General features: G+C 36.2%; 1 protein-coding gene across 1 annotated transcript in view; it reads left to right on the forward strand.

Annotated features, from left to right (window-relative positions):
- The first annotated feature begins 3,235 nt into the window (after positions 1-3,235).
- The window catches only part of LOC125667410 (uncharacterized), a 41,791-nt gene continuing 24,107 nt past the window's right edge, over positions 3,236-20,919 (forward strand). Inside the window, exons 1-6 of the mRNA XM_056144799.1 lie at positions 3,236-3,239; positions 3,580-3,791; positions 10,661-10,818; positions 12,783-12,958; positions 20,472-20,702; positions 20,816-20,860. Coding sequence (XP_056000774.1) covers positions 3,236-3,239; positions 3,580-3,791; positions 10,661-10,818; positions 12,783-12,958; positions 20,472-20,702; positions 20,816-20,860 — 826 coding nt within the window. The remainder of the gene's footprint in view (positions 3,240-3,579; positions 3,792-10,660; positions 10,819-12,782; positions 12,959-20,471; positions 20,703-20,815; positions 20,861-20,919) is intronic.

The following is a 20,919-nucleotide window of genomic DNA, read 5'->3' on the forward strand; positions in this document are numbered from 1 at the left end:
GCCGGAATTTCGAATCTCGCTGTGGGTCGATTCCTCGAGGAAATCCATATGATCCTTTGTGAAAGTTCCAACATTTACGCTTATTCAGCTTTGGAGAGAATTTTTCATTTTGCTGAGCAATCAACTCGCCAAGTTGTGTAAACCATAATTAATCAGCACAGCCAAATCAGCGGTACTCGCTTCAGGTTTTGAATTGGAGCTCTCTTTTTCAAATGAAACAACTCTCTCCATTGCTTAGACTGATAATTGAGAGTCAGGTTTTTTCATATACTTGACAGGGCCATCAAATGCCTCAAATTCAATTGCTAAAGTGATTGCTTCGTCCAAAGGTTTTGGATGCGCAAACTAAACATGCTTTTTCATTTCATATGAATTTAGACCATTCGTAAACTCATATGTAGTGTATATTTCTATCGCATCTCTGGAAACGCCACAGTTGCTAGGCGACGCAGACTATACCCGTACCGCGCCCCAGTCTCAGTCACATCGATATGCAACTTCTCTCCCGGCTGGGTTGAATATTTACATAAGAGCAGAACGGATTTGAGAATAGTTTTTTTTAAATGTAGAATTAAATCGTTCAGTACGTTTTGGGCATTTCCCCGTAGACACATCGACAGCTGTGATCTTTCTCGTGGTCATTCCAACCATTCCATTTCGCTACCAGATCAAAATGCAAGATCTCCTACCCCACCAAAAGTTTGTGACTCTTTTTGTTTGTGAACAGGTTTCCCAGCATTACTTGAGCGTGTCAATTCAAAATAGGCATTGATCCGCGACTGGGTTGTGTATTCAAAATAATCATTTTCTGGATAAAATTCTACGTGTCTCTCAGGAGTTTGTCTTGAATTTTGAAATATTAGCAACGAAATATTTCGATGAGAACCAACACTACAACCATAATTGATACACTCTTCGACTCAAAACGGCTCGTTAGTTTCATCCTTTGAGTATGTATATCCCGCATTATCACAATAGTTTGCAGAGAAAAGAGGCGCGGCAATTGATCAAAATTTCCAAATAATTGTTCGGACAGATATCAAGGGCGTTTCAGTATAACTCAAGGGTTTGCCAGTCGATGGTAGACTTTACAGTAGGCGTAGCAAGGATGACCTGATCAGGCCATGAAGGATGGTTCCTATTTCAAGAACAAAATCGATGTGTACGACCGATTTAATTAAAGGTCATATGAAACAATATTCTGAAGAATTGGGTTATATGTATGCATGGGAATTCATTAATTAAGGTTTATTAAAAAATATTCGCTGTTAATTTTTTTCCAATGCAAGATAATTTCATAACAGCTGATCAAATGTACTCGATCACGGATATGATCTTTGATGCTTGCGGTTTATCGCCCTTGCTGATGACGTCAGAAAAACCCACCGTATTTTGAAGAATTTATCGATGTGTAAACTCTGGACATTTTACTCACAAACTGAATAAATGTGCGAAGCACTTTTATGTTAAGTTTGTGAGTAAAATGTCTGGAGTTTACACTTCGATAAATTCTTCAAAAAGAATGTTTGATTCTTATAATTCCATTTCGTTCCCTGTATTATCAATTTCAAAAATTGGAATAGTTTCCCCGCACTATGTTATTTGTTTACAGGTATGTATGAATATAAAGCGGTTGTTTTTTTTTAAATTTATTGATGTGTAAATTCTTTTTTAGCTTTATTTTTGTCCAATCAAAACAATTGTAATAAATAACAATGGAATTATCATGGTATAACTAAGTATTTACTGCATAGCTTTGAGAAATGCTTCAGTGCGCTGCATTTAATTGCAGTATTAGGTCGCATAAGGGGTGGCCATGTATCTCTTCCCTAGTGCACTCTGACGGGATGGATTTTGTTGCCACAAACATTTCACTTCAGTACACCCTTCGGTAACCAATAATGTGAACACAAATAGACATGTATGTTACTTATTATTTATATTTTTTTTTAAAAAAAAAACACCAGCTGATTATAAAGAACCGTGCGCCAGTACAACAGATGACACCCATGATGCATTTGCCACATTTGGGGTACTCTCCATGTTACTCCTACACGAATATTTTAGCCCAACTTTATTTGTGATTATTCATATCAAAAGCGATATGGGATGACCATTACAGTTTAGGTTTCATAAATTTATTAACATTATATGAGCCGTTTTTAGCAAAAAAGACCCTAATCTTATTCAACAATGTTTTTAAAAAAAACGTCATAATGAAGAAACGTGACGTAAGTTTTTGCATACCTGTAAAGAAAAACGCGATGATTACCAATCACGAGTTGGTTGTCATCTTTGATTGACTGTATTATTTTAACGACAATCAACATTGCTCTGATACTTTGAGGGATGTTCTCTATAGTTCACACTTTAGCACTCATATACTTGTACGGGACTGACGATTTTGAAATTACCGTGCAACTCCGAATGACGTAAATAAATCCTATGTCGCTCGCATCTACTGTTTGATTCTGAGTACATATAAGATAATATCTTCATTGCATTTAATTTTATAGATATATTTTACATAAGCTAAGTTAAAAATATTATTAGATTCGAAATAAAAACAATCGCGTAAATTTTACGACTTCAATTACTTTTCGGCAATGTAAACATAGTGTTGTCGTCTAAGACACTTTTGACACATTGAAATTCAGAAATGCGGGGAAAACGCGGATTTCAGTCAGTTAAAGCGATCCAGCGTTACGGCAAGGTTTCTTTGGCCCAAAGAAGACGATGGGAAGCTGCTTTACCAAGACACCAGACGTCGGATCATCATAAAATGAATACAATGCTATCTATTTAACTCATTTTTAGGATTTTTTAATTACTCTGATGTCAGTCCCATACATCCTTAAGGGTCCGTTTTGCTAGGAACGGCTCATATAATGGAGGAGAGGATGTAAAGACATACGAATGTGTAAAGGAATACTAGTAGTGGACTTTGATATTAAATCAAGTGTAATAAAATAATGAAGCCGAATACTTGTTCAAATTCTAAGAGAAAAATTAGACCTTAAAAGAAAAAAGAAATTATAATAACCAAGCAAAGGTTAGAGGAAAAGGTATAGTTCTTCCGAACTTTGCCACCGACGCATTGATGAACCAGAGTGTTCGAGTATATATACGATCGCATAACCAATCAAATCGAAGATACTAGACATAGAACATCTAGCCAATAGAAATAAAAGTGTCAGCTATAATTTAGGAAAATAAACCAACCCCAATCATAATAATGGGTAATTAAAGTAAAACAGTAGAAAATCCGTATCGATATTTGTTGATCGAGTACAACAGGGGTTCATACCTGAACAAAATTAGCGTGGTGACCCTGCTGCATCAAGTATAATATAGACATAATGAGAAATCTAATCATTGCATAAACACTCCATGAGAAACAGTCTAACACCATTTGATATTATCAGACACTTTCAGTCCATCATTTTGAAGTTTTTAGTTTAAATATAGAATGTAATTGAAATATACCGTTGTAACTGAAAATACATGACTTTTTAAGAATGTATAAACTTGTAATTTTATCATCTACCACGTTGCTTAAAATGTTCTCTTTTTTTATAGTTTGCTTACCGACAATATATTGTCAACAATGGTTAATGGTATTTCGTGGAGTGTCTGGAAGACTTGGTGGAGGAAATAATATTTTCCACTTGTGGAGTAATCCAGGCACTGCGGGGGAAACCGTTGCCTGTGCAAAGCAAGTCGGGAGACGCTGCCATTCTCACTACAAGAACAAGCTCGTAGACAATTGGAGCAAACTGCGTATTCATGAGGTATTTCATTGACATTATTGTTAAATATGTAAACAGTTTCAGTTACGCATGATTTATGAATATTTTGGTATGTTTCTTATGTTTACAAATATTTTGTTCTCACGTTATACAAACCCAAAAACCATGGATCAGTACAAGTATACATTTGTATATACTAAATCCGACTTATATTAAATTGCAAGTTTCTGTCCCATACTTGCGTGTTATTTTCATGTCAACATCCAAACTACCATGGTAATTACTTCAACATGCAGCAACGTATTCATGTTGGTATGTAATATTTATAGGTTATAGACTTTGTATGGTAAAGTATGACAATCCCAAGCCCGTTTTTTTTTTTTTTTTTTTTTTTTTGCTTTTTTTTTGCATGGCGCTTGCAAGGTCCATCAAATTAAAAACGAGGTCGTCATATTTTCCCATACAAAGTCTATAACCTTTTTATTATGTACTTTCAATTTCTTTCAGAAACTAACAATAACTTTATTTTTAACAATTTCTTTATTGGTTTAATTGAGTAAAAGATGAAAAGCACGAATAATTTGAAAATTAACGGCGTAGTAACGACTTGTGTATTGATTGTGACGTAATGTTTGCGGACCGGAATGTTTCCGGGCATATATCGTGTGATATATGCCCGTAAACTTTTAAAGAAAAAAGAAGAGATGAAATTGAAAGTATGTAATAATATACACCTATTCATTGTCCCACAAGAGGCTGCACCTCGGGAAATAGTTGCTGTCTTGGGGGACAATAAACTTGCTATTGTCCGAATAGTCAGTAAATAGGTGTTTTATTATACCAAAGTAGACTTTACTTGTGTCAGACATACCAAAGTGAAGTAAACTAATTAGAGTTATCAGACTCTGACGTCACAGGAAAGAATACGCGGGAAAATATAAATATAGCATCCGGTAAATAGTTTCGAGACTATTTCCCTAGGGCAGATAGTTAAGAACTATTTCACGGCTAGCGTTATCCAGAAGAAATAGCATATTTATTCACCTAACATTTATACATGTATATAAAAAACATTGCGAGGTATAATAAACAAAAAATATGTTGTCATAACCATTTTGCCTGTCGACATAATCTGTAGATCGTTATCTTTTAAAAATTGTATGAAGAGGACAGGAAAGTATACCACCATGGTATGACTAATGGAAATACGTGTATGTGCAAACAAGTGTACACACTTTAGGTACTGACAAAACCCAGTCTCGGTCCCGGTCTTCGGTCCCGGATTGTTTTATTCGATAAAAAAGGAATATATCAGAATATTTGACGGGGACTGAGACCGGGTTTTAGTCAGTACCCACACTTTAATGTATTACAAAATGAATTAAGTTTTTTCTAACTAATTACACAATATCTGTGATGAAATATAATAGTCATTCATATTTTTGTACGATGAAAACAATCCATAAATTTCACCATACAAAATGAAATATTGTCCCGATATAAATGCCATGTTTTCAAAAGTTTCTACACGAAAAGATTATAAGACTCTCTTCTGGGTAGCCATTAAATATAAGGCTTGCAAAAATGCGGTAAAACCCGAGGCTTTGCGGAGGATGGAATTACCTTAATATTTCATGGCTACACCTGTATACGAGAGTATCTTTATCTCATATTTCTAATTATTTTTCGTTTTCCTTGTGCCCAGAGACCCCATATTGAGAATTTTCAAATTGATTAAATCGTCGTTATACATTAATAATGACACTACGTTGCCAAAATTGAGGCATTCTATAGAATGAAACAATAACCCGTGGTTTGCAACGATGGTTGCTGACAGAAAATCAAACGATTAATGATTGAGTGAATAGTAGCATTATAGAGTTATTCCTCTTTGAATTAAAACCTAGAGATTTGAAAACATGCTTTCATGCCTACACACACTTGCTGACTTTTTTTTATCAATATATTTGAAAACATTTAGTAATAATGTGATAGTACAAATATGAATTTCTATATTAAAGTATATGTTTCATTTCCATATAAAGAGCCGATATACGTAATTATTTTGATTGCAAGTTCTTTACTTTATTGTAATTTTGCTTTCAAAGTCGTAATGATTATATGAGTCTGTAAGATCTTAATCTAAATTATTTACAGAACATATGTACATATTTTTGTAAAGTATAGTATGCTTCTAAAACGTTTACTGTGGGTACAATTAACAATTGTCATATTTCACTTATGTTTTTCTTTCTTGATTTGTAATATCATCTATCTGTTATTGTAGGTCAATGCCTTTATTTTCTACTGAATAAATAAATAAAACCAACATCTGCCTTCCTGCTCGGTTACAATAAAATCATAAAACTTTAACTATAGTAAATAAAAAAACTGACATGTAATAAAACTGAGACTTTAGGCCTAGAATTTAGACTAAATTAATATCGGGATGACATATGACGTAATTTGACCTCTGGGGAAAGTTTTTTTGAACAGTGCAGCACGAAGTCTGAACATGGCAGCACGAAGTCTGAGTGATCAAATTCGTACGTTTTCTTTTCAAAGAAGCATTGATACTGATATTGAATGTACAGTTACATGTATTTAAAAACAGATTCCAAGTGTTTTTGTTAGTGGACATAAACATGGATTTTACTTTTGTTTCCAAACCTACAAGGGCTCAAGTCTCATTCAGGTCTAGATGGGAGACATTTGTTACATCGGAGAAACATGTGGATGTTGGAAGAGGGAGTGCGGGGATAGAGTAGTAGATATTTCGAGACGTCATAAAGTTAGATAAATAAGTATTTGTTCAATTCAGGGGGGGGGGGATTCAATGAATCACTTGTACTTTAAAGGGGCTGATTCACAATTTCCCCCAAAATGTTGTTTTTCACTTTTTATGATCAAAATCTACTGTCTAATGTGTTTAAAAGATTTTAGATAAAAATTAAGGTTGTACATTGTCACAGAAGCTCATTTTAGAGAGATCATTTGTTTTGTACACACAGATTGTAGTATGTTATAGTTTACGAAAGAAGATGGGTGACTTTATCGAGCCGAGAACTCACAGAAGGACAAATATCAAAGTTAAAATTGAAACTCTTCAGAAAAAGAAAAATTTGCATTCTAGTTAAAACAATCAATCCATAGTTTAAAAAAAAAAATGCTTTTTTGATGTGCCCATTTCAACGGAATATTTTTTAAAAATCCTATTTAAAATAACGTATACACGAAAAATGCACAAAATAACAGTAACCGAGTAAAATATGTTAGTAAATGTTCAGGTGTAAAATGTTTTGTAAATAAAAGTGTAAATCATAATACGAATACATCTAGGTACGATGGATCTTAATGATGTACGAGTTACTATTGTGTTGTCTCGTATAATAAACGTTTTCCTGTTGAACACACGTGTTATGAACCCGCAAGTTCCATCCCAGGAACCCACAATATTGTTTAAACATATCACAAAAACCGATAGATGGTGTCAGAAGTGGCGGATAAGTCCACCTTCACAGGTAAGACGCGGACGTCATGGAAATATGCGGCATTCACCCACCGACCATGGATTTGTCCAGTTCGAATTTGCCCGAAGCCTGGAAAAAAGTTTGAACATCATGTGAAACTGATTTTCGCAGGCCCTTTGAAAGAAAAAGATGAAGCAGAACAAGTCTCATACCTTCTATTGTGGATTGACGAGAAGGGTCGTGATATATACAATACATTCCCAGCGTTTTCAGAGATCAGTGAATGACATTAACCATGTGAATACTAGGGACTGTGCGCAGAAGACAAGTAAAGCGAACAATGTTGATTGTGCAAGTGACTCTTCACAGAGATCTAGAGACATCAATCATGTTGGTGTGTTTGACAATGATGTTATGCATTTTCATCAATGTTGACATCAATGTAGAGCATGACCAAGCATTTATTAACATTAAGCTTGGCCGAAATCATAAGGAGGTTAAGTTTAAAGTAGATACAGGGTCTCAAGTTAATATTCTACCTGAAAAATTGTACAGTGATTTAGCCCCTATCATGCATTAAGTAAGTCTAAGATCAAGCTATTTGCTTACAATGAACACTTTGTACAATTCATACTCTACTCTGTTATCCAAAGCAACCTTAGGGGTAAATATTATAGCTTAGAGTACCAGGTGGTAAAGGCAGACTCGCATCCAATTCTAGGTCTACGAGTGTGCTTAGATTTAGGCATAGTTCACTTCATATACTCTTTGAATAAGGTCGTCCCCTACATTAAGAATCGTATACTTAGTCAGTACTCAGATGTATTTCATGGTATAGGTCTTTTTTCAGGACAATGCACTTTTCAGGTTCATCCCAATGTTAGACCTGTTGTTAACCCTACACTCAAAGTACCTGTAGCCCCCGAGACAAGCTAAAGCTAGAGGTGGAAAGAATGGCGTCGGCACAAATCATCACCAAGGTAACAGAACCAACAGAATGGGTGAACTCATTAGTTGTTACTTCTAAGCCAGCATCAGGGAAAATCAGATCCTATGGAACTCAACAAAGCCATCATGAGACCACTCTATCCTATGAGGACCTTAGACAATATACTCCCTCAAATTTCAGGAGCCAAATGAAAGGTGAAGATAACGAACAGTGATTAATCTCAAAACTCCTACAAGCAATACAAAATAGATAGTTGGGCAAACACGGACCCCTGGACACACCAGAGCTAGATGCTAGATACCAGCTCTGGTTACAGCCTGTTAGACTTTCACATGAATCGTCTCTGCTCACAACTTTCAATACTCCATTCGGGAGGTATCGCTATCTACGTTTACCATTTGGTTTGAAGAACTCGCAGGACATCTTCCAACAGAAGATAGACGAATGCTTCTAAGGTATGTCAGGAGTTGCTGCCATTATTGATGACATATTAGTCTATGGCAGAACGCCACAGGAGCACAATGACAATTTAATCAGGGTGCTTGATAGATGCAGGCATTAAGATGAACAAGGAGAAACTACAAGTTGGGGTACAGGAAGTCGAGTATTTTGGCCACATCCTCTCAGCAGATGGATTGAAGCCAGATCCCTCTAAGGTAGCTGCCATCAGGGAAATGGAGCCTTCCAATAAGTCAGAACTACAGACTATCATGGGTATGATCACTTACCTCTCGAAGTTCGCACCAAATTTTGCTAACATCACAATTCCGTTACGTCAGTTGCTACTGAAAGACACCGAGTTTGTATGGGATACACCAAAGGTCCAGGCATTCCAGGTCAAGGACTTGATAACCAGATCACCCAGTCCTCTTCTTACGTACTTTGACCCAGGTAAGCCAGCAGTGCTGGAGACTGACGCATCGCAGTTCGGACTCGGAGCTACACTTTTGCAGAATGGCAAACCAGTTGCATTTGCCTTAAAATCGCTTACTCCAGCAGAAATCAAGTATGCCCAGATAGAGAAAGAAATGCTTTCCATCCTATTCGGCTGCAAGAAATTTCACCAGTACCTGTATGGTAGAGAAATCCAGGTCCATACAGACCATAAACCTCTAGTCGACATTCACTCAAAGCCACTCGCACAGGCCCCAGCGAGGTTACAAAGGATGCTTTTGCAACTGCAGGCATATGATCTGAAGTTGACACACATCCCAGGCAAGGACATACCAATTGCGGAGAACCTTTTACGCAAATGTTTGCCAGATACTTACCCACAGTTAACAGCAGGCATGAACTTACATGTACATACAGTGATGTCCAGTACTCGGATGAGTGGCAGAAGGTTAGAAGAAGTCAGATCAGCAACACAAGCTGACCCACAGACGAGTGTAATACACGATGGTTGGCCAGAAAACCGCATGAAATGCCCATCTCGAGCAATGGAATATTGGAACCATAGAGACGAGCTGACCGAGATAGATGGCATTATATTTAAGGGACGCAAGATAATTATACCAAGAGACTTAAAACACCAGATGATGGAAGCTGTTCATATTGGTCACATGGGTGTGGAAAAATTCTTAAAGAAGGCTAGAGACATTATATTTTGGCCCAAGATGACAGCAGACATCACAAACATGGTTCTGGTATGCAGAGTTTGCTTAGAGAGGAGGAACTCAAACTCCAAGGAGCCACTGATCAGTCATGATATTCCAGACTAACCATGGGATGCCATAGCTACAGATTTGTTCACATGGAACAACCAGGAGTACCTGTTAGTAGTTGATTACTACAGTAGATACTTTGAAATAGAGAAGTTACACAAGACAACCAGTCAAGCTGTTATAGAGAAAATGAAGATGTTTAGTAGGCTTAGTATTCCAAGGAAAGTTGTTTCGGGCAATGGTCCACAATACGCAAGCCAGGACTTCTCCATATTTGCACGGGAGTATCACTTCGAGTCCAAAGTATCCACGGTCCAATGAATTAGCGGAGAAAACAGTACAGATAGGCAAAAGAATCTTGGATAAGAGCAAAGCAGATGGGAAAGATCCTAACCTTGTATATTCAACCACTCTCCGAACCCGCAATAGAGGCTAAGGACGAATCTCCCCCTAACCCCATCCCTTATATCACCAATGTTTCTTGTACCTTTCTTTCATGGGATATCTGTATCTTACATGATGGGGCAGGGGTTTCAACAGTCTCGTTTAAAGTCAGCATTTCGCAAATTATATGGTCGTTATAACGATCTAGTTTGCCAATACAATCTATCATTGGGTCAAATGCTGTCTGACGTGTTTCATACCGATTTTTAGACCGTTCTTGACACACTGATTTTGACTACGAAGCCCTATATCCTGATAAGGTAAACGGAGTTATCCGTTGTCAAAATCAATGTGCCAAGAATGGCCTAACAATTGGTATGATTCACTCTTCATTATAAATGCATTTATTTTTTTCAAATTTTTTAATACCTTGTCTCATTTAAGATAAAACTAGCTGTTTTCGAAGGAGGAAGAGAAAAGGCAAATATAGTATTTGGACCTGTCTCTGACAAATCAAACTGGTTCAGAAAAGAACACATCAGGACATCTTCCTACGCTGATCTGAATAATGGAGGATTTTTCAACTTTTTCAGCATCAATGGGTAATCATTTTAATGTAAAGTCTGCATTTTTGTATCAAAAGCTTTCTTCAGTATTTTACAAACTTACACAGTGTTGAAGTTACTGTAATTAACATTGAACGTTAGAAAACATTCAATTGACATTCCAGACATCTTATATGGATATAAAGTTAAACATGTTAGATAAGTGTGTATATATAGCATGATCAAATCATGTATGCATGATTTACATACTCACCCCGTTCAACGCAACATTTCTTGAAACGCGGTTTCGGGGTTTGGTTTTTATGTATTTATCTATTTTTTTGGTATGAAAATCGCTCTGCGGGTGAGCATTTTAACAAATATCTGAAAAAAATGTGTGTACGGGTTGTCAGGTAGTGGAGTCTTTCTATTGATACCACTCAATGACAGAAATAACGCGAGGAATTGAAGGTCATTCGTGGACTGTTGGGTTATATCCCTGCCGATCGTATTCTCTTATTAAAATCATTTTACTGTCTCTATTGATGGTTTGACAGGTTTTGATACCTAGCCACCTGGAACTGTTTACACATACTTAACAGACATTTTATAAGGTCATCCTTCTTTAAAACACAATGCGGTTTCGATGTTCAGTTGGTATGGTGGTTCGATACCTTCAATGTTCTATATAGTAACCCGAGTTAAGAATTGTTGCAAGCTTTCTTTGATATTTTCAACATATTTTGACAGATCGTTTTAATACCTGCTAGAATATGCATAACGTGCTATACGAAAATATATAGTAAAATTTCACTTTAAAGGGAAGAAGTTGCCTGAGTATTGAAGGGCTAACATAACGACTATTTCCTAATACATGCGAACTAAAAGGTTAGAGAAATTTAGTTTATTTGAAATCCTGTGGCTCAAATAGCGAGGACTCTGTCTTATACATGTGGTTTGAGTATCTTCTTTCTTTAAATGAAAAAGCCAATTAAAGATTACCTTCCCATTAATTTTTATTTCTATTATTATCGATTTGTTTTGTTATTTCCTATTTTCAGTTTTCGTTGGGTTTTTTTCTTTTTTCTTTTTCTTTTTCTTTTTGATTTGACATTGTTGTTCTTTTTTTATTTTGCTCCTGTTATGTTTTTGTTTAATTGTTTTTTGTTGTAAATTTTAGCAAAGTTATTTAAAGTAGATACTCACGCTCCAAGACTGTGTTAAGGAGAAAAATAACCTTATATATCGTAAACTGTGTTCGTGTAAACAGTTCCAAGTGATTAGAAATTGCAGAACCTGCCAAATCATCAGTATCCACAGCAACACGATTTTCCATGGAAAACGAAAAATATACGATTTGCGGGGATGCATGATTTCCAATTTCTGTCATTGAGTAGCAAAAAATAGAAAGACTACAATACTCAACGACCCGTGCACACATCGTAAGTCGGATATTTGTTAAATTAGGTAAATAACGTATAGCGGGTTTATTCCGTCGATTTGCTGGTTGAAAGGTACATGTATGTAATTTTTAGCGGAATAAATTTTGACGGACAGGGAAGAGCTGTCTCTCTTTCAAATACTGAAGTCGCAATTGGGTGCATATTTGACAATTGAAATTTAGGTGGAAAGCTATCTAACCGCTAAATAAGCCAAAATGATAACCCTGCGGAAAAACCCCACTGTACGATATTTGCTAAAATGTCCATCCGCAGAGTGATCTCCACATAAATAGATTTTACAAAAACAACCTGACAACGCGTTCCAACAAAACTAAACCCACTTATATTGTGTTGAACCCTGATATATTTTGATGAAGTACTCAAAGCTAGTCTCTTTTGCATGGCATGTCTCTGAATATACTGTTCTTTAGCATAAAGGAAAGAGAACTTCGCGTCTTGCTTTTGAGAATTAAAATCATATTTTTGCTCTAACTTGTACTTTGATTTTTATTGATTCTTTGTAAGAAATTGCTTTAATTCAGTCCCAATACAAGAAATGTTTTGAATTTTTATTTACAGGCAAACAAATTTACGTAGGCGATTTTTGATAAGCAGACACGAAGGTGGATATTCAAATGACATCGGAATGTTTTGGTTTGGGGTATTTGAGACAAGCATTTGTGACTGGGACGGAAATCCTGGAGTTCCAACTATATTATATAGTCCTGGTAGCCGGGCATCAAGATGGAATACTCGTACGTTTACTGAACATAACATTATCTTATGCGATCATAATAATATTCGATAATTAAGGTGATATAAACATCTATCTCCAACAATTAAACTTAATTAATATTGACCCCGGCTTTGTCTTCGCCTCGGTAAATAGCATGTTTCTTGGACGAATATGCTCTGTCGTAACCAATAATGATAAAATATCCAATAATGATTATAGATTTTTATTAGTGGTAAAAATCCTGACCATTAATGATACGATTTTATCTTTGATGAATTGATAAAATTCCAAATTTATATCAGTTTTGGTCAATTTCCACGTCCATTAATTATATAAAATAAAAATGTCAAACAAATATCTGCTCGACCACTAATAATATGCATTTCGATATTGCATTAGTTGGTACCGTTCGCTGTGGCTCAGTGGTAGAGCGTTCACTTTGTGACCGAAGGTCGTGACTTCGAACCCTGCTCGTGCAATGGCTGTGTCAAACCTTAGATTTGGCTGCTCCTTCGCTAAACGCTCGGCATTTAGAAGTGAGAGTCACGAGTTTTTCGGATATGACCTTTGTCGTGGTAGGCGTTAGCACATTAAAGATTCTTCACTGCTATGGTCCTGGGTGCTGTAAACATAGGTCTATATTTGGTCCACTTCACCTACAGCAGGTGGCGTCTTACAATGAGTGAAAAATTTTCTACAGGACCATAAATCATACAAAAAAGCATTGTTGGGTAGCGTTGCAACCACTGATGATATAGATATATGTATGTATGGCAAAATGATACTGTTTTAATTTAATATTTTTTTTATCGTTGGTCCATATTTCAATTCGTTTACTAATATACATGGACAGTACATACTTCTGAATTATATTTGCTAGACGTACTATCACGTTTCCTAACAGGGACAATACTCGAAAAATTATGACGAGCAAAGGAATAAGAGGCCTTCTTCAGAAGAACCACTCGGCCAGAAAAATTACAAATTTACATGAAAACTTCCTAACATAGTGCAGATTCAAGTTTGTTCAAATCATGGCCTCCGGGGGTAGGATAGGGCCACAAAAAGGGATCAAAGTTTTACATACAAATATGTACGGAAAAGTTTACATTTACATGAAAGCTTCTTGACATAGTGGCAGTGCAGATTGAAGTTTGTTCAAATCATGGCCCCCAGGGGTAGGATGGGCCACAATAGGGGATCAAAGGTTTACATAGAAATATATAGGGAAAATCTTTAAAAATCACTGGCTAGGGAAGTTTACATTTACATGAAAGCTTTCTGACGTAATGTAGATTCAAGTTTTTTAACATACCCCCCCCCCCCTTCAGGGAAGGGTGGAGCCACACTAGGATATCTTACGTAAGAAATGAAACTTATAATATTTTACGCACATTGATGTAGTTTTCCGTCCAATTTTTCATTTGATACATGCATCAAATAAAGAATTATAAGTTTTATTTCTTATCATTCAATTACGTTTTTAAAATAGAAATACAAATAGTTTCTCTCATCAAAAAGCTTGAATTAACGTTTTTGAAATGGCGCCTAGGAATACCCATACGTACAACTAGTGTAACAATGAAATCGACAGAGGATGCTTACTCCTCCTAGGCACTTGATCCCACCTCTGGTGTGTCCAGGGATCCGTGTTTGCCCAACTATCTATTCTGTATTGCTTATAGAAATTATGAGATTGATCACTGTTCGTTATCTTAACCTTTCATCAACAACAAAACTGGCTGTGTATTCAGGTCAGGTAGAGTTACTGTGTAGAATTAAATGGAACATTCGCCAAATTAAAGTTACAATGGTTAAAAGCTAAATTAGATATAAAAGAAGAGAACAACAAGTGGAGACTGGATGTATGTTGCGGCCGCCAGATAATAAGTGATATTGAAATGGAGCCGAGTCGCATTTCATCGTTCCTAGGACACAACTAGTTTTTCTTTTTTAATTGATTTGGTATAATAAAATCATCCAATGGGCCTATTTCATACGACGGTTGGTATCGATATGTATATTAGCGTGGTCATCATCTTCCCAACGCCATGGCAGGGTTGGTGATATCTAACCTCACGCAAACCTTCTATAATATAACTATCCAAGCGACACATGACGCAATTAACTAAAATTAACCAACCAATGCAACTATTTCTTTTATACAAAGGCATATTTCTGCCATCACTTGTCAGATAATTGTGTCGAGTTGTCATTTGATTAGATCGGTCTTTTATATGATTTTGACCTGTTGCCAAATGATAAAAAGATGGGGGAAAAAAAAGTCTAAAAGGTAACCGTAAAAATGCTTTCACGCCTAAAATGTGTCATACACTTTGCAACACAAGGATCTGGCAAGTTGGCATCGTGATCCGACTAAGGCGTTGAGTTATGGTAACTAGTTTTATGTCGACTTTTCTTTATATACTGTACTCAGTGGAAATAGAATTTTGATGTTGAAAAACAAAACTGATATTCACAAAGGGTCCAATGATGAAAAGTCAATTTTATTACAACCGTGGTATTATTGAAATTGTTAAAGAATTCAAACATCTTGATACAGTAATTTTTTTTTTAGATCAGGGTCTTTTCGTAAAGCTAAGAAATGTTTCCATGTATGTGAACAAGCCCAGAACTCTATGTATGGTATGATAAGAAAATTTAAACTGTTTAATCTACCAATTAGTTGTCAAGTTGACCTGTTTGACAAAGTCATTTTACAGTTTTAATTTATGGATGTGAAATATTAGGGTACAAGTTGTAGAGCGCATTCACTTAAAACAATTTTAAACATATTTTTCAACTGAAAAGCTCCACGCCATCATTCATGGTATATGGTGAGACAGGTGGATTCCCAATTTATATTAACGTTTATAGTAGAATGATTCCATACTGAGCTAAATTAATTTGTGCATGCACAATATCTTAACGGGGCACTGTTAAAAACCATTGCTTTGAATGTATTCCTAGAATTTTAAACATGTGTAGACTTTTAAATATATGGCATCACCAAGAGAACGTAAATGAAGAAGAGGTCCATGGGCCACATCGCTCACCCGAGTCACCTTGGCTCTTATTTAAAGATTTTTCCTATATATTTGCATGTAAAACTTTGATCCCTGTTGCAGCCCCATCCAACCCCCGGGGTCCATGATTTTTTTAAAATTTAATCTGCACTATCTCAGAAAGCTGTCATGTAAATCTCAGCTTTTCTGGCTCAGTGGTTCTTGAGCAGAAGATATTTAAAGATTTTTCCTATATATTTGTATGAAAAACTTTGATCCCCTATTGTGGCCCCATCATATTCTCGGGGGCCATGATTTTAAAAAACTTCAATCTGCACTATGTTAGGGAGCTTTCGTGTAAAATTCCACTTTCTTGACCCAGTAGTTTTTGAGAAGATTTTTAAAGATTTTCCTTATATATTTGTATATCCCCCTTGGGGTCCCATCCTACCCACGGGGGCAATGACAATCTGCATTATGTTAGGAAGCTTTCATGTAAATTTCCACTTTCCTGTCCCAGTAGTTTTTGAGAAGAAGATTTTTAAAGATTTTCCCGATACATTTGTATGTAAAACTTTAATCCCCTATTGTGGCCCCATCCAACCCCCCGGGGGCATGATTTTAACAAACTTAAATCTGCACTATGTCAGGCAGTTTATTGTAAATTTCAGCTATTATGACCCAGTTCTTAGGAATAAGATTTTTAAATGACCCACCCTATTTTTGCATTTTTGTAATTATCTCCCCTTTGAAGGGGACATGGCTCTTAATTTGAATAAACTTGAAAGCCCTTCATCTAAGGATGCTTTTGGCTTGTTTGGTTGAAATTGGCCTAGTGGTTCTGGAGAAGAAGTCGAAAATGTAAAAAGTTCACAGGCAGACGGACAGACGACGGACAACAGGTGATCAGAAAAGCTCAGTTGAACTTTCAGCTCAGGTGAGCTGTAAAGTGTTCTCTATAACATCGAAGAAAATAAACCTTGTCATTTTTAGAAATATGATACAACCTGTTAAACTTCAACGTAATAAAGATTTTGTTAATATATACTACATGTATTTTATTTGAAGCTTAGAACCGCATTGATAAGCACGCCCTCAACTTCCTGTGAAAGGGTAGTGACTGCAAAAATTTAGGAAATTCTTTGATGTTTTCGCTCAAGTTTTTAAAGAGGGATTTTCATTTAATGGATCAAGAAGGATTTTTGCATCTTTTTGGGGTAACACATTTAGGTAGTGTTTCTAAACTCCTCTTTTTTGCCAGTGTTAATTTACACAGACAGCTGAAGTATGAATACTACTCCCTCCCCTTTTGATGTTTTTGCGGCGATACATGTAATTTTCCGAAATGTGTGGATTCCCTGTCTATCTCACCCCACTTTCGATCTATGTAACCGTTTCACACTTTTTGTAAGCTTTAGAGATTGGTATTTTATCATACTAGTAGAAGGTCAATCTCTTAAGATTACAAAAAGCGTGAAATGATTGTACATAAATCAATATTAGTGTGAAACAAACAGGAGATCCACACATTTCGATGACATTATCGCAGCAAAAATATCAAGGGGGTGGGGTGGGGGTTAAGTAGTATACATACTTCAGGTGTCTGTGTATATTCAATCAAAGATTGCTTTTCTTTCTGGTCATTTCATTATCTGAAATAACCAAACTTTCGAGCCAATTTCATGAAATTATGAAAATATGTCTTAATTATCTGGTGTTGTAATATTTTTTTAGATTATATTTTTTAATATTTAATGACATAAAAAGTCAGACACATCATTATCGGTTTATCGCACGAATATCAGGGTAGAGTAACTTTGAACAAGTTTGAATTTGATATTTATATGTTCACTGTGTTCAAGATGTGGATTTTGGCAAGCAACTTTGCTTAAATTAAAAGGAGTCTCGGTCCCCCTATGCCACAAGATTTTCACCCCTCCCCCCCCCCCCCTTCCCTAAGCCACACGGAGTCTCAGTCAAATACTCCGCACATCATGATTTCGTACTGGTTTCTTCAGACGAATATTGAGTCCCCATTGAAAGGAAATGTTTCTGGTGGAAAAGACTTGGGACTTTATGCAGTAGGAATGAAGATTTCTCATCAAATACACCGAACAATATACTCGGCGCCTACCCTACTTGTTTATTGTCGAAATGTTTGAGTATTTCCAAAGAGTTCTAGACTCCCTGATTAAATGCTGGTGCTAGCTTGTCAATAACCATTGTCTTCCGTGTAATACTTTTGGCTCTCTAGATTAATTTTGATTAAACACAATCAGTCTTTCAATACATATCGACCGACTTTCTTTGCAGATCTGTCTTGACGTTCGATGGGAACAAACTTTTCTATTGCCACATATTACACTCGATGATTTTAATATGTAGACGTTTTGTTTGTTATCAGCTTTTGTAGTGTAGTTGTAGTTTTAGTTTCCTTTTCTATTTAGTTTTCATTTCTATGTAAATATTCTATCGTACTGAGGAAGGGACAGGTTGTCCTGAAAATTTGACAATTCACTGTTGTTCGTGTCGTTGGTCATTTTTAGGGATATATATATATATATATATATATATATAATGAACAATTGCATTGCTATGAGATATTTATACTGTAGTGAGGTTATATATAATGAACAATTGCATTGCTATGAGATATTTATACTGTAGTGAGGTTATGGTATTTTATGTTGAAGCATTACAAGTTGTACTGACGGTATTTTTCAACTACCCGAGTATCCACCAATGAAAACCTATCGATATAACTAATATAGTTCCCAAGATGAAAAATTCAGCAAAATAAACAAGGAAATCTTGCTTAAGTGCAGACCTACTATGAGCGTTTCGAATAAACCGCCATAGCCTCGGACGCAATTGTCGTATACTCGGACACGGAAACGATGATTGTCGAACATAATGGGATTGCTGAGACCGAGGTCATATGAAGATGGGAACAGACGTAAGTAAATACACATTGCGTTTGTTTTAAAATATTATAACGTGTAGCGGTCACCCAGGCCAAAGGCTGATCACGCTCGTCATTGCTTACTTTGTGTGATTAATACCACCTTCACACTCACAGATTTTTCTTACGAGTCCTTACGGATCTCCGACTCGTAGTCAATCGCAAGTATTTGTAAATCACTCGTTGGTATCCGTTAATAACTCGTCACAACTCGCAAGAATCCGTGAAAGTAGGGGCAAATTTTTTGACATGTCAAAAAAAAATTCACGATTGTCCACGGATTTCATTTTCCGTAAATAGCCCGTAAATAACTTGTAACAATCCACAAGTATCGTAAACTGGTCGCAAGAACACGTAAACTGTTCGTAAGAAGTAAAAGGTTTTTTACGAATCTTTGCGGTTAGTTTACGATATGTTACGGATAGTTTACGAGTTGTTTACATATTATTACGAATGCCTAAGTGATATTTAAGATTTCATTCACGTCGGGTTACAATCGCTTTACAGATTGTTCAGAGTCATTACGAGCAATTTACGTATAGCCACGATTACCTTACGAGTCATACTTAGACTTTAAAGAAGTTACACATCTTGCATACAATATACATACATGCTGTTACAAGAAATGTCAGTTGTCGAATGATGATACAAAGCCAATTGCGAGCACCTTTGAGTCAAAAACGACAGAGACTCTACGATATCACTAGAAAAGTTAGCTAACTAGCAAGGCAGTATAAGTTCCCTCTTATACCAACCGCTACATTTCCCGAAGCTTAGCGTGAGTCCTCTCTCAGTGTTTTGCACCTGCTCAGTAACGGCATCCGCCGTTCCCGACTCCAACCACCGTCGTTCCTGGACGAATCCACGTCCGTACCCACAGAGACTACCTGAATCAGGCCTCCCGCCAAACATCATGATCACTACACTGCTATCAATTTGTAACGTGTAGCAATCACTCATCCAAGTGCTGATCACACTCACCGTTGCTTAACTTCCGTGATAAAGAGATAGCCTCTACCACATCACTAGAAAAGCTAGCCCTCTAGCGAGAAAGTATAAGTTTTGATACTGTCCGCTACAATTACATCGTGTCATGGATGAAATTTAGTATTGAAAGTATAAGAAAGTAATAATTACATAAATGCTCCACTGAAATGAAATTTGGTAATGAATTTTGTATTGAATCGACTAACAATATATTGGATAAATTGTTTACAAATCAGACACTTGCGCAGTGCATCTCTTTCGCATATTGCCCGAACTGGTGACCTCTGAGGTCAATGCACATCGGATATTACGAAAAGGAATTACTGTCAGGAAAACAATAATTCATGAATTGATATTTTCTGCTGACGGCTTTATTGCTTCAGATCCACTCTGATTCAATGAGGTTATATATATTCAATCACAAATATGTTACTCTATTCTTTTATTTTCAATTTATTTACCGTCAGTTGCATCTTGTATCGCTTTAAACTATAGCATGATGCATACTGTAAATGATAAGCATTATTGGAATATGGTGTAAATTCATAACATTGTAAATAATTATATTGATTTTGTAGTAAACACACAAACAGATGAGCATGACAATGTGCGTATTCGCTGTTCACATGGAGGTACAATTCACATAAAAAGCGCTTCCTATGGAATAGGAAGTCGATGGACGTCTGGAACCTTTACCATGAGAAGAAGGTGTAACTATCAATATTCCTGTGATGTAAAAGTAGAAAACGATATTTTTACTGATCCTTCAGTCGGCGATGAGAAAGTGTTGAAAGTATCATATACATGTGGTAAGTTATGTGACAAGATTTGCCATTGCAACTGTCATATACATGTATGAACATTTTCTAACATGCATCTGGATATCCTTTATCAGATTTTGTGTGTGCTTTTTAATACTTAGGACCACACATCGCAGATGACTTCACCATTTCTGTGAAAGCGGAAGGTATGGTAGATAATATTCGCAGTTTTTTTTCGTGTTATTCGTATTGTGCACATCAGAGC

This window comes from Ostrea edulis, chromosome 1, assembly GCF_947568905.1.
Source record: "Ostrea edulis chromosome 1, xbOstEdul1.1, whole genome shotgun sequence".
In the NCBI taxonomy this organism is placed as follows: domain Eukaryota; kingdom Metazoa; phylum Mollusca; class Bivalvia; order Ostreida; family Ostreidae; genus Ostrea; species Ostrea edulis.